The sequence below is a fragment of the Elephas maximus genome, chromosome 15 (genome assembly GCF_024166365.1).
Source record: "Elephas maximus indicus isolate mEleMax1 chromosome 15, mEleMax1 primary haplotype, whole genome shotgun sequence".
Classification (NCBI taxonomy): Eukaryota; Metazoa; Chordata; class Mammalia; order Proboscidea; family Elephantidae; genus Elephas; species Elephas maximus.
In genome coordinates this window covers 9413381-9428313 of record NC_064833.1, presented here as the reverse complement: position 1 = coordinate 9428313, position 14933 = coordinate 9413381, and the positions used below count along the sequence as shown (strand labels likewise).

The following is a 14933-nucleotide window of genomic DNA, read 5'->3' as shown; positions in this document are numbered from 1 at the left end:
AACACGCTTTTTTTTTTTTAAGGCAACATAAAATGTGTTCTTTCTTGTCCAGAGAATAAACTTAATTTTTAGCCCCCTTTGTGCAGTGGTTAAGAGCTCAGCTACTAACCAAAAGGTCGGCAATTCAAATCTACCAGCTGCTCCTTGGAAACCCTATGGGGCAGTTCTACTCTGTCCTATAGGGTTGCTATGAGTCGGAATCAACTCGATGGCAACGGGTTTTTCTTTTTTTTTTTTTTGTCGTTATTAATCATCTAAAATGATGTATTTTCCTATAATCATTTTTTTAACCCCCCCCTCCCGCCCTTGCCCATGGTGTGGTAGAACCTTCCTGCCTTTTCTTTTGGTTAAACTGATGCTGTTTCTCCCATAAAGACTTAATATGCTTCAGGATCGAAAGCAAACTACCTAAGGTTAAGCTTAGGCTTTAAGAGATGATATTAAAGTAGGCTGTTTACTGGAAACTAATTAGGGAGGGAAAACTTCCTTATATTATGTTTAAACTAAAACTTGTATGATAATGCCCTCACATTAATTAAAACTTCAACCTTTGCCGTGGTGACTTTAATTAAAGAACAAATGGAACTATGTACTCTAGATGGAAATGTATAACTGTGCCAGTGAATTGACAGCAAAGCTGAGGGAAATTAACTTCTGTTTCAACTGATGAAATTTGTAGGCAGTGCACAGTAAGGGTCAGGGAAGGAGCTGGTGAATTTACTTCCAGCACTGATATTAAGGACACACCACAAAAACTGCAAATGAAACTGAAACCCTCGAATCCCGATTTCCTCACGTGGACTGATTAACCAGGCACAAGTATTGAATTTTAGAAGCAATTTGAAAAATCAGTTGTGGCATCTTTTGCATTCTTTTGGAATGCAATATATTCCAGAGGAGCCAGGCATTAAAGTATCTGCACGCCTTTGTGGTGTCTGATGATATTGAAAATTCAATTTCACTTTCAATAACATAACTCCTGGAATGGCACAGAGCACCGGATGGGGCAGCCAGAGGACCTGAGCCTGGTACTTGCTCACGTGACCCAAAGCTACTCCCTTAGACTCCGAGGTGTCAGCTTCCCACTAAGGAAGAAATGCTAAAGCCCGTAACATTGAAGAATGCACTGTGGGAATCAGGATAATGACCCCCGAAATGCCCAGGCCCAATCCCAGAACCTGGGCACATGTCTCCTCACATGACAAAAGGGGCTTTGCAGGTGCAATGAAGTTACAGGTCTTCAGATGGGAAAGAAGCCTGGATTGTCAGGTGGGCCCAATGTAACCACAAAGGTCCTGATGAGGGAAAGAGGGAGGCAGGAGGACAGCTCATAGTGATGCCATGGGAGAGGACTTGACAGGCCACTGCTGGCTTTGAAGATGGCAGAAGGGACCATGAACCAAGGAATGCAGTCAACCTCCAGAAACTGGAAAATGCAGCTAGAGCCTCCAGGAAGACATGCAGGCCTGCGGAAACCTTCATCTTAGGCTGGTGAGACCCGTTTCAGATGTCTGACCTCCAGAACTGTACCTCAATGAATCTGGGCTGTTTTAAGCCACCGTGTTTGTGGTCATCTGTAACAGCAGCCACAGGAAGCGAATGCAGGCACTAGAGGGTTCACTGGACCAAAAGCAGCTCAAGCTAACGAGTAATCGTATTTTTGTAATATTAACAAGTGAAAGACAGAGTCGGACTGGTTGATGTACTCATTTCTCTTGCTGACTCTTAGTGTCTGCTCCGGAGCCCAGCCTGAGTCCCAGCCTGGCACCAGGAAACACGTTAAAGGGGCCTCACCATGTGGGAGTCACATGCAAGCCCTGTGGTAGAGGGTTCCTATCTGACACTCAACCCAGGGATATCTGAATCCTGCCTCAAACCCCAGTCCCCCTCCGCACAGGGTCCCCAAGAGAAACAGTATAAGGGAAAATATAAACCAAGCCCGTTGCTGTCGAGTCAATTCCAACTCACAGTGACCGTACAGGACGGAGCAGAACTGCCCCATAGGGTTTCCAAGGCTGTGAATCTTTATGGAAGCAGACAGCCACATTTTTTTCCCAGAGAGTGGCTAGGGGGTATGAACTGCCAACCTTTCAGTTTGCAGCTGAGCACTTAACGACCGCACTACCACGCCACCAGTACACCTCAAGGGAAAACATGGGAGAGAAAAACAAAGTTCATTTTATTCTTAGCCAGCTGATGTCCTGGACTCCAGTGCAGAACATCTGGTAAACTGAGCTTAAGCAAGATCTCCACCGTTCCCCCTAGTACCACACACACTCCCCAAAATCTTGGGATCTGAGTACCCTCTGGTCAACCATGGGGAAAAAGCAGGAAAGGAACACAGGTCCCAGAGACGGCCTTGCGTCAGATGAGCAACCAGCCCGGGGGCAAAGAAATAACAAGCTTAGTAGCCCTGGTGGTGCAACGGTTAAGCACTCAGCTGCTAACCAAAAGGTTGTTTGTTCAAACCTACTCAGAGGCTCCTTGGGAGAAAGATCTGGCTATCTCCTTCCATAAAGAAGCCAAGGAAAACCCAATGGGTATATTCCACTTGTTAATATTATGAGACACAATCACAACCAAGAAAACCCTATGGGGAATTCTACTCTGTCACATGAGGTCCCTGTGAGTCAGAATCCACTCGATGGCACCCAACAACGAGCAGCACCCCATGTGTGACCTTTCCATGCGTGATCACGCGGCCAGAGCAAATGCAACCCAGTAAGTGTCCTAGAATAGGACTTCCCCTCTTCCTACCCCAGCCCTCCTCCTGAAAGAGTGCAAGCTTTAGAACAAAACAGAAACAGGAGACACCTCGAATCAGGAGACTGGGTTTGGCTCAGCCACTGACTAGCTCTGTGATCGCGCTTGGTGACTCTGTCTTCGTTTCATTTCTTCATCTTAAAACAGTAATGACGATGCCATCCTCAGGGGTGATTATGAGGAATAAATGAACATATAAATCAATCGATCAATGACATAACAGCTCCTTGCTGGGAGCATCTACCAATAATTTATTGAATCTGGGCCCTAATAAAAACAACTTCAAAATGAAAATGTCCCCAGATCAGATCAACGACTGTGGTGATACCTGATAGCCACCAGGTTTTCTGTGATATCAATTTTCCCCGAATCTAGTGTGAAACTAAGATATGCATGCCAAGGCACAGACATACATGTATTTACACTCTGATACAGCAGTTCAAAGCAACATACCAAAGATTTTGGCAGGTGCCAAAAACTAAGCCTCCTCTTTGACCTCCTCCTCTTCTAGCTCCTCTTATCTCCAGTCCCTTACCTGCCCCCTCAATGACCCTCTCAAACTGGGGGCCTCTGAGAAAGGTCAGCTCCATGGTAGAACCAGTTAATTCTCCTCCTGTGAGCTGAGGGTGCTGGTGAAAGGAATACAGGGTTCTCCTGCTACAAGGGTGGAACGTGGAGCCTGGGGAGGGCTGCTCGGCCTCCATTCCAACCTCAGCAGTGTCAGAACGTGGAGCCTGGGGAGGGCTGCTCAGCCTCCGCTCCAACCTCAGCAGGGTCAGAACGTGGAGCCTGGGGAGGGCTGCTCAGCCTCCGCTCCAACCTCAGCAGGGTCAGAACGTGAGCCTGGGGAGGGCTGCTCGGCCTCAGCTCCAACCTCAGCAGTAATAATAATAAGTGTCATCAGGGAGTCGCCTTGTCCGACGCCATCCCCCAGTGCTGGGTACACTGTAGGAGCCTGAGAGATACCTGCCGAAAGAGGGGCCGTGTGGGTAAATACAATACAGTGAAACCTGTCAGAGCTGGAACCAAACCCAGCGGGACTGCGTTGTTTTTCCAGATCTCGCAAGCTTTCCGCCTTTGACAGGGTGCAGTCTTACCACCATTCTGTCACTTGTTTTAGTGGAAAATATTGGAGTTTTCCTTCTCTGACAGGATTCTGCCTTAGAGAGTTTCCAGCTTTTGAAAGGTTTACTGTATACGTTTGAACCATTTATCAAGCACCTACTACATGTCAGGCACTGTCTGGGAATCTCAGAGAATAATTTCTAATCTTTGCAACTACTGTTGAATACATATGAGTCCTTGCAGAGAAGTTATGTAACTGGTCCAAGGGCAGCAGTGATCAGAGACCCAGATCCAGGTTCATCTGACTCCCAGCCCTGTGCTCATTCCAAAAACCTTGAGTAACTTGAGGGAGTGTCTTGTGGCCACTGGAAAATGACCAGTCTCCTAAGCCCCGTCTTTATCCCACGATGAGCTGCAGGAAGAAGCTAATAATTGGAAAAGCTTAGCACCTTCTGCCCTTCACAACCTGTAATTTACTGAGCCAGATGCGACGCTAGCTTAATGGGGCGTATTGTAAAGGGAGGAAAGGGGGCAGGCACACAGAAGCAATGCAAGTCTGCCTTCCTTAAACATGAAAATGTGCACTTGTGTGGGAGGCGGCCTTGACCCCAAGTTAACGAGCAAGTGATGGGTAGAGACGAATAAACAAGGCGTCATCTGACCAATCTGCCTCCAAACTATCAGATGTACAAAAACTATAAACAGGCAGTGAACCATGTAAACAGTGCTCAGTGCAACCCAAAGGTACCAGAGTCCTGAGGGAGTGGTACATCCTGAAGGGGCCCAGCTGAGGGGGACTGGGTGGCGTTCCCATGTGCCCACGGGGCCAGAGCATGCTGGAGCCAGCTGTGCCTGCTCAGGAACTGCGTGCACACGTGGCTTCCCAACTCCACGTGCAGTGATGTCATACCGGCAGCTTAAAGTTGGACATATAAAAACCCAGTGCCATCGAGCCGATTCTGACTCATAGCGACCCTATAGGACAGAGTAGAACTGCCCCACAGAGTTACCAAGGAGCGCCTGGTGGATTCGAACTGCCAACCCTTTGGTTAGCAGCCATAGCACTTAACCACTACGCCACCAGGGTTTCCAAGTTGGACATGGTGGGAGTATTTACACCGTGGAAATCGGCAAACGCTATAAACCAGAGCCTGCATCTCGTCCTCACAGAGCCAGTTGTTAGATCTTTACGGCTACCACTGGGTACACCTGAGCAGCCACCATTCCCACAAGCTTCTGGAACCCGTTGAAAATAACCAAAACACCATGGTAAATGCCATGGTACCTTCTTTCAGGAACCCACAAAGAATAGAAATGTCCCATCTGGGAAAAGCTCAGTTCCTGTTGGGCCACCTTCCCTAACTCCTCCACACCACTGGACATTGACTTCCTTCCCAGACTCCCTTGTGGCTCTGTGAGTAGAAGAACCCGCACTGGCAATGGATGGCTTTGTGCATGTCACAGTGTGTTGATGGTCTTTGGACACAGTTGATTGTGTTTAAACTCTGCACTTGGTTTATGGACGGTGTAGTATCATTTTAGGGAAACAGTTATGATTTTTTTATTACCATGGAATTACTTTAACACCTATCCCTCTCTATCAAAACAAGGAATTATAAAACCCCATGAAGATATTTTTTGGGAGTGAGTGGGGCGGAGCTGGGGGAATAAAATAAAATCGGGGTGGGGAGAACTGTTTGAAATTAATCAAAAGAAAATGAAAAACTCCAGTGGCAGCAAAACAACTCCTCATTTCCAACCCAGTAATTTAATCTGGTCTCATTCTCTCCCTCCGTTCTCCTTCCCTCTCCAGGCATGAGATCAGTGCGGGCTTTGTGCTTCTGAGATCGCTAAAACATGTCCATACGCAGCCAGCTCTCTGATCCCAGGCACTGTGCCCCTGCCAGGGCTCAGCAGCACAATGTCCCCTAAGAGCCAACACCATATAAGTTGTCTCTTTGAAGAGGGAATATATAAATACATATATACTATACATGATTTGAAATTGACTAGACAGCAATGGGTTTGGTTTTTTATATATGTCTAAGGAGCCCTGGAGGTGCAGTGGTTAAGTGCTCAGCTGCTAACTGATAGTCAATAGTTCAAACCCAACAGCCGTTCCATGGGAGAAAGATGTGGCAACCTGCTTCCATGAAGATTAAACCCGCTGAGGGGGACAGAAGTTGGCTGAATGGACACGGGAATACAGGGTGGAGAGAAGGAGTGTGCTGTCTCAGTAGGGCGAGAGCAACTAGAAGTATATAGCAAGGTGTATATAAATTTTTGTATGAGAGACTGACTTGATTTGTAAACTTTCACTTAAAGCACAATAAAAAATTTTTTTAAGTTTTTTAAAAATTAAAAAAAAAAAAAAATAGATTAACCCTTGCCATCGATTCTGATTCATAGTGACCCTACAGGACAGAGTAGAACCGTCCGATAGTTTCCAAGGAGCGCCTGGTGGATTCGAACTGCCAGTCTTTTGGTTAGCACCCGTAGCATTCAACTACTATCCCACCAGGATTTCCACATAAAGATAACGGCCATGGAAATCCTAGGGGGCAGTTCTACTCTGTCCTATAGGGTTGCTATGAGTCGGAACCAACTTGATGGTGATGGGTGGGTTTTGGACACATACGTTGGAAAGAAGATGACCAAAAAAATAGCCCTTGCTAAGATTAAAGACTGAAAACTAAAACCAAGACCCAGTTAAGAAATGCCAGCTGATTATAGACAGTCTTAGGAAGTTAGGTGAGAGCTAAGGGCGTGAAACTGTCCAACCTCAGCACATTTCTGCGAGGCAGTGATGAATGTCTGGAACCAATGATGCAATGACAGTGTCATCCATCAGGTTCCCACCGCTTGTCCAACAGGCACAGTACAATAAACAGCTATTTCCTGCCAATCCGACCCAAGAGCCTGAAGGATGTTAACGGGCCTCTCTAGCCCACTGCTCCAGCTATTTACTGCGACTCTAAGCAAATCCATTTGATCCTGTGATTTCTGGACAGGGAAGTCATCCAAAATAATGCAATGGGTACAGAGGCCTTAGATTTTTTCAGGGGGGAAAAAAGGGAGTGAAAATTTATTGAATGCCAGACGCTTGGTCTCTCCAGCTTAATCCTCTCAACCATCACGTGCGCCACTGTGCAGATGAGGCCCTAAGGCAAAGAGGTAGTCAGGTGGCTTGCTCAAGTGGACACAGCTACAGAAGAAGGCAGATTGGAGCCCGGGCCGTCTCCACAGCACCATCCTGCTTGCCAGCTCCTAAAATGGCCAGGAAAAGAACCGCAAGGCAGGCACACTCCCTTACCCCAGACGGATGGCTTTCAAGTCATCCTGAGTTTTTTACACTGCTCTTCTATTTCTGTACATCATCCCTGTCACTGAGAGCACTGAAGGATACGGTCAATTCATTTGTTTGACATTAAGATGCAGTCCATGGCGCTTACAGCTGCAGCGGTTTCAAATCTCACATCTCTGTTTACTGGGGGCTGAATTCTAAAACCGGCTTCTGCTTCACATAGTCACAGGGCTTGGCAGCGAGCAGCAACCAGCACACTGTGTGCTGCAATCATTTTTTAGCTGAATTACCAAAGTGCAGATATAAACACAGCAGCATTTCTCTGCACGGTTACGGCACAGGAGCCGAGCCCTCCCAAGTGGGAATACTTAATGCTTGATAAAAGAAGGGAAAAAAAAAAAACAAAAAACCTATTTTTCAATAACATAAGAGGTTTTCATCCATTCTCATTAGTTTAAATGCTCTAACATGTTTTTCTTTTTCAGGACGAGCAAGTAATCTGAGTACACGGTCAATATTTTTAGATCATCCAGAGAAGCTCACCTCTCAATACGCTTACCACAGCACCATTTGCAACTGCAAAAAAAGAAAAATCTGGAAAAAAGGTCCATAACAGAAGGATGGTTAAATAAAGTGGGGAACTGCCACTCGCTGCTATATCACAATTGCTCTCTAAGTAATGTAATTAGGAGGGCAAGTTTCCAAAATAAAAGAAAATGTTCACGCTACAATGTGAAGCAAAGAAGGTAAACCATGAACTTTTATCAGAGCAAGCTGCACTTAAGGACAGAGAACGTCGTGGAGGGCGGTATAACTGGTGGGTCATTTTTACTTCCTTCATTTTAGACTTCCATTAAAGCCATTATAATGTTATCCAGGCAGTGAGTAACGGTGATAGATAATAACGAGGAGGAGGAGGAGGACAACAGTAATTACAATGAAGAATTAACATCACTCAGCGTTCACGGGTTAGAACTCAACGGTCAGATGCCTACACGTCTTTCACCCAGTATGTCGGCCAGGAGGCACTGGGCGCAGGGGTGGGCGGGGGGCCTCTCACCTTGCTGAACCAGTGCTTCGGCTGCCAGCTCGCCGGTGCCCACGTTGGTGTACTCCTCGTTGGGGTGCTTCCTGTTGTAGTGCCGCTTCAGAGAACCGGAAATGTTACAGGAGTAATGGCAATGGGCACAGCGGAAAGGCTGCAGGGACAACGAGGAGGGGGAGTTAGAGAGAGCCAACCCCAGGTGAGACCAAGCCCCTCAAGGAAAAGACACAACTCCCCAACGAAAGGGTTTCCTTCACGACTTGTCCCACCTGCTGAGTGTCTGACAACCCGAGTGCCTGTGATGGGCATCCTGTTACCCTGTGATATGCTTTAAGGGGACACGCTGACCTCGGGAACACCGGGTCCTGCTGCAGCAACCACCAACCAAGTGACCAGGGGCACGTCGCTCCCCAGATAGGAGTCCTCTGCTGAGGGGTTGCTTTCCTTTCCCTTTAGCGCACCCCAGAATTTACAGCTCTTGTTCAAGAAGAATGAGGCCCTTGGGTGGAGAAAACTGTTTGCTCTTGGCTACTAACTGAAAGGTTGGTGGTTCAAACCCACCCAGTGGTGCCACAGAAGAAAGGCCTGGCAATCTACTTCTGTAGGATTACAGCCATTGAAAGCCCTATGGAGCACAGTTCTACTCTGAAACCTGTGAGGTCGCCATGAGTCAGAATCAACATGATGGCAGCAGGTTTTGTGGTTTCAGAAGAAAATAACAAACAACACAGTAATCGATCACTTTTCCTTTTCTTAACTGAATGTCTCTAACAGTGTCTCCCGTTACAATTCTCTGACAGACTTGTCACTAAGTGACTTCCTCCGCAGCGTCTACACTGAGCACCTCACACAGGGTGTTGGCCATGGCAGTCCACTGCTAAGGAAATCCACCTGGTAGAATCTATTCCAGCCCCTGTGGGGCCAAGGACAGGCCCTTTCAGAACAAGAATATGGACTGAGGCACACAGCCTTGTCTGCCAGCTTGACACTGCTTTGGGAGGGCTTCTAACAAGTGCTGGGCTTGGAGGGGTGCCTGCTCAGGCCTCCAGAGAAGCCCATGGAGATCTGGCCACCATACAGTGACTGGCGTTACACCCTGATCACCGTCACCTCCCACACCCTTATTCCTGGTCAGGACACACACAACCAAGCATCCTTCTAAGCCACGTGCTGTGCAGTCATGACAGTGGAGTGCTGCAGGAGCCCCAGCTTTTCACTGGGACCCGTCTGGTCCTCCAAGCAGCTGTGCTTGGAGGACCAGAGGAACAGAGGAACAGAAGAGCAGGGAGCAGCCCACAAGGGCAGTGACAGTCTGCTGAATCAGGAAGGTGCCTGCGACTTAGACAATGCGAGTCCAACTATGCCTCGGACTCTAAGGAGTCCTGGTGGTTCAATGGTTAAGCACTAGGCTGCTAACTGAAAGGCTGGCAGTTCACACCCACCTAGCTGCTCTGTGAGAGAAAGACCTGGCAATCTGCTCCCATAAGAGTTAAACCAAAAACCACCCAGTGCCGTCGAGTCGACTCCAACTCATAAAAATTACAGCTTAGGAAATCCTATGGGCAATTCAACTCGGTCACATGGGGTCGCTAAGAGTCGGAATTCACTCAACAGCACCTTAAACACCTAAAAAAAAAGGAGGCACTTCTTATTGTTTTTATTAGCAATTTTACCACAACTCTTCCTGCGCATCTGGGACCTGATGTACCATTGTGTCTGTTCAGATCTCAAAACCACCCTGACTTGACTGTCCAGTTCTTCCATGGCTTCACCACTATTACCCAGGAGCGCAAGGCCAACAACAGTGGCATCTCTGAACGTGAAGTGCAGCAGCAACAAGTAAGGAGAACTGTCCTCTTGAGTATTTAATCAGCCCTCTCTCAAAGGCTTCTTCCTTTCAAGAAACGCCTCTTGGACATGGCTCTCACCAGGCTCGCCTTCTCACTCTCTGAATTTTCTTTCTCAGTTGATTTGCGAGATCTGCTTCCCAGGTATGATGGTTAGTTTTATGTGTCAACTTGGCTAGGCCATGGTGCCCAGTTGTTTGGTCAAACACAAGTCTAGATGTGCTCTGAAGGTATTAAAAAAAAAAAAAATTGCCACAGAGTCAATTCCAACTCATAGCAACCCTACAGGACAGAGCAGAACTGTAAATCTTTAAGGAAGTACGCTGTCACATCTTTCTTCCGCAGAGAGGCTGGTGGGTTCAAGCTGCCGACCTTTCAGTTAGCAGCCAAGCACTTAACCACTGCGCCACCACATGGGATTAACTTTTAGATCAGCTGACCTAAAATAAAGCAGAGCAGTCTCCGTTATGTGGGTGGGCCTCATCCAATCAGTTGAAGGTCTGAAGAGCAAAACCTGAGGTTTCCCGAGGGAGAAGGAATTTGTATCAAGACTGTAACATGCACAACCTTTCGGAGTTTTCAGCCTGCTTGGTCTACAGGTTTTGGATTTGTCAGCCCTCACAATCATGTGGGCCAATTCCTTAAATCTCTCTCTCTCTACACACACACACACACACACACACACACAGACAGACATATATATGAATACACCTTATTGGTTCTGTCACTCTGGTGAACCCTAAGACACCAGGCCTAATACTTAAATGCTGGCTTTCTCCAAGGTTCTGTCTTTGGGCCCGTTTTGTTCTTTTGCCCGGTTCCAATTATCTCCTTTACACTGCTGATTGCTGGATCTGTATATCCAGTTGTGATGTCTCTCCCAAACCACAAACAGGAATTTTCCACTGCCTTCTTGGTATCTCTACAGAGTATTCTATTGGCATCTCAAAATAAACAAATTCAGATGCACTACCTTCCTGCGAGATCAGCTCACGACCCTAAGACAGAAACCCGAGGGCTATCCTAGACTTCATCTTACTATTGAAATAACTACTGAGCCTCGTCCAGTCGACCTCCGACACCTGCCCAGACCTGCCTTGTCCTCTTCGTCTGTCACTCCGGCAGAGAAAGGTGCTGTCCCACACTATAAAGGAGAGAGTATTGTCCCCAGGAGGGTCGTTCTTGGAGAGAAAGACACAGGGGAGTTTATCCTGTGAGCCACCCTGCTCTAGAACATTCCTGAGGGACTTGGCTCTACAGCTCTGGTGCCCGGGGACTTTGTGCTCCATTGAATGTGCCCTGTTTGGTCCTCCACATAAGGGCAATCCTTGCATTATGACCACAAGCATTAACTAAACAAAGGGACCTGGAATAAAGGCAAAAATTAGTCAGCCTTTCTCATCTAGCTACTGAGCAGGGAACAGGTGGCTCAAATTCCAACATGTAATGGCTGCTAACCAAAAGGTAAGGAGTTCAAACCCACCAGTGGCTCTGGGGGAGAAAAGGCCTGGCGATCTACTCCCGTAAAGATTACGGCCTTGGAGATCTTACGGGGCAGTTCTCCTCTGTCCTGTAGGGCCACTATGAGTCGGAGTCAACTTGACAGCAAGGGGTATGATTTTGGTTTACTCGAGTCAGGCACTGTTCTCTAACACAGGGACACAACGACAAGAGACAGATTTGTGACTCTGAATATACACAGGGCTCTGGACTTAGGTACCAATTCCAAAGATTACATGCTAGCTAGGCAAACTAAAGCATAAAACTTGGTTTCTAAATCAGATGCTTGAAAATAGCAAATGACACTAGATCTGAAAAAGCAGTTATTTATCGAAAGCTTTCAAGCCAGAATCTGGCAAAGAGTTAAGAGGACAAGGTAAGCAGGCTACAGAAATGTAGTTCATTTGGAACAAAACCCAAAGGTTCTCACTTTGATCAAAAAGAAACTGAATCAAAAGCAACACAAGGAGCCTGCTTTCAAGCCTGTTATTCAATGTTGACTGGAGCTGTTAACCAAGGAACGAGCTCTAACATAGTGATTACTGCTATCTCAGCCAACATTTACTGATGGCTACCATATGCCGGATAATTCTAAGTGTTTTGTATGGATTAATTCGCAAAATCCCCATGTAGTAGGTAAAATTACTTACCCTATTTTACAGATGAGGAAACTGAGGCACAGAATGGTTAAGGAACTTACCCAAAGTTTCAGAGTCTCCTCATCTGGCCATTTGGTCTGCATTAGAATTTGGGACCTGGGCCCAGTCAGCCATAAAGAAATGATTTTGCTTCTCATTCACCATTATTTCCTGAGCGTTTATGTTCCCTGGGAACCCCAGTGGGAAGGGCATGGTGTCGTTGGATCTCCTGGACATAAGGCAGCCCAGATCTAATCATTGACTTCTAATAATGGGAAACACCTTGGTAGACTGGAAAAATGTAGGCTGTTGCTGTGTGTTATGGATTGAATTGTATTCCCCCCTAAAAAATGTAAGTCACCTTCACTAGGCCATGATTCCCAGTATTGTGTGACTGTCCACCATTTTGTCAGCTGATGTGATTTTCCTATGTGTTGTAAATCCTGTTCTACAATGGTAATGAGGTAGGATTATCGGCAGTTATGTTAATAAGGCAGGACTCAATCTGCAAGATTAGGTTGTATTTTAAGTCAGTCTCTTTTGAGATATAAAAGAGAAACGTGAGCAGAGACAGGGGGATCTCATACCATCAAGAAAGTCGTGCCAGGAGCAAAGAGCATCCTTGGGACCCAGGATCCCTGCACAGAGAAGCTCCTAGACTAAGGGAAGATTGATGACAAGGACCTTCCTCCAGAGTCAACAGAAAAAGAAAGCCTTCCCCTGGAACTGGCACCCCAAATTCAGACTTCTAGCCTCCTAAACTACTCTCAAGGGGCCACGTGTACCAGGTGAGGAAAGTGGACTTCAGGTAATGGGAACCACCAGCAGGTGTCAAGTTGGGGGCGAGAGAACCATCTTCACATTTTAGAAATATCACTCCAACAATAAAATGAAGGATGGATTTGAAGGGAACAAGAATGGAGGCAGGGAACCAACTCTCAGGTTACTGCAGTAGTTTAGACAAGCGATATCAAGGGCCTGAAATGAGATGGAATGATAGAAGAAGAGGAAGCAATAGTTTAAGATGGAGGAGGTTGAACCAGCCAGACCTGATGACTGGGTTAATGTGTGAGAAGGAGATGGAGAGCCTCAAGGATGACTCTCAAGTTCCAGCATGGATAACAAAGGGGACAGGAAGGCCACCAGCTGTAGGGAAAGGTCTATGGATAAGGAGAGCGTGAGTCTACAGAACTCTGGCCATCAACGGAGGTAGGTCCAGAAGGTGGTTGGAGACATGAGTCCAGAATTCAGAGGAAGGTCCTGGACTATAGATAAAGATCTCAGCACAGCCAACGAGCAGGCGCCCTGAGACTGAACATGCTGTTGTAAAGCTAGAAGAAGTCAAATTAGGAGTATAAGGGACAGACAAAAAAAAGGGGAGCTCACGAGGAGGACAAGGAAGAATGATGGTGGGCAGAAGAATCAGAGGAGTCTGGAGTCACAGAAATCTAGGGAGCAATGTCCCAAGGAGGGGGGGGGACAACAGGGTCGAGTGCACTATGATGAGGCCTACCAAGTTCCCAATGAGTTTGGTCACTGATGCCCTTACTGAGAGGTGTTTTCAGCAGCAGGCTAGAAATGAAAACCAGGTGACAGCAGGTCAAGAGAAGAGAAGGGGTGGAAGCTGGGTTTTGGGTCATGTTCCTTCTTCCAAAGATGCATCGACGGTGGTTTCTCAAAAGATACGTTTGAATATCACCCATCTGCATTAAAGAAAAAGGGCAGTTGGGTTTGTTGAGGCTCAGGCTCTTAAGATTTCTGATTTATGTCAATAATGCTTACAAATTACATGTTTTCACAACTGGAGCATTTCCTGCTCTGACTCTTCAAATAGAAAAAGAAAACAGAAGAGGACTGGAAGTCCCGTCTCACTCGTTACAAGACACGTTAACTTCATTAAAGAGAGGCTAATCCAATTTCCTCTGGCGTCAGGGAAGGGGTTTGGTGTGATGTTTTAAAGCAGATTAGAAGCTGGTGATGACGTAATATCCAAGGTCATGACACTGGTGACCAATTATGAAGCGTAAGGGTAGCTTTTTAGTAAACGGACCCGCTGCCTCCATTCACAGTAAGTAGGAAGGCCCCCACCAGGTAAGATTTTGCAGTCTGATTTGTGCAAACCAGTACAGTGTGATGGTCACAGAACTGCATCACCAGGCACAGAGATCAAAGTGAGAGGCTGCCCTGTGTGATGCGCCCACCACTCTCAGCGGAGGCCGGAGAAGAACGCACTGGAAGAGGTTCTGCATGACACCAGTGGGGTGAGGCCTGAGCCTTAATTCACGATTTCATAACCTGACAGAGACAGAGAAGGCAACCAACCATAAGCCTAACTAGTACCCAAGTGAATCTGTACCCAAAATGCAGAAAAAGGCCATGTGATCGTTACAGCTGACATTAAGTGCGTCGGTTGGTAGAAGCTAATTTAGACTAGGTTTTGACAGATGCAGAACTATTAGCAAGTGGATGCCTTTGCCGCACAGAGACCTCTGTGATGACAGGTGTTACGGACTAAATTGTGTCCCCCAAAACGTGTATCAACTTGGCTCAGCCATGATACCCAGTATTGTGCGGTTGTCTACCATTTTGTGATCTAATGTGATTTTCCCATGTGTTGTAAACCTAAATCTCTACCTGTGGTTAATGAGGCAAGATTAGGTTATGTTAAAGAGGATTAGGGTGGGATCCAACATGTTTACTCAGGTCACAGCCCTAAGCCAATGTAAGGGCAGTTTCCCTGGTGTGTGGCCTGTATCACCTTGTATCTTACA

At 46.7% G+C, this 14933-nt stretch overlaps 1 protein-coding gene across 23 annotated transcripts in view; it reads right to left on the bottom strand.

The window, feature by feature from the left end:
* ZFAT (zinc finger and AT-hook domain containing) overlaps positions 1–14933 on the bottom strand; it is a 336678-nt gene that overhangs the window by 49655 nt on the left and 272090 nt on the right. For 22 of the 23 annotated variants that reach the window (XM_049854202.1, XM_049854213.1, XM_049854217.1 and 19 more), the window contains one exon: positions 8193–8331. In XM_049854202.1, the coding sequence (XP_049710159.1) occupies positions 8193–8331 (139 nt within the window). The other variant, XM_049854219.1, reaches the window with a different exon arrangement.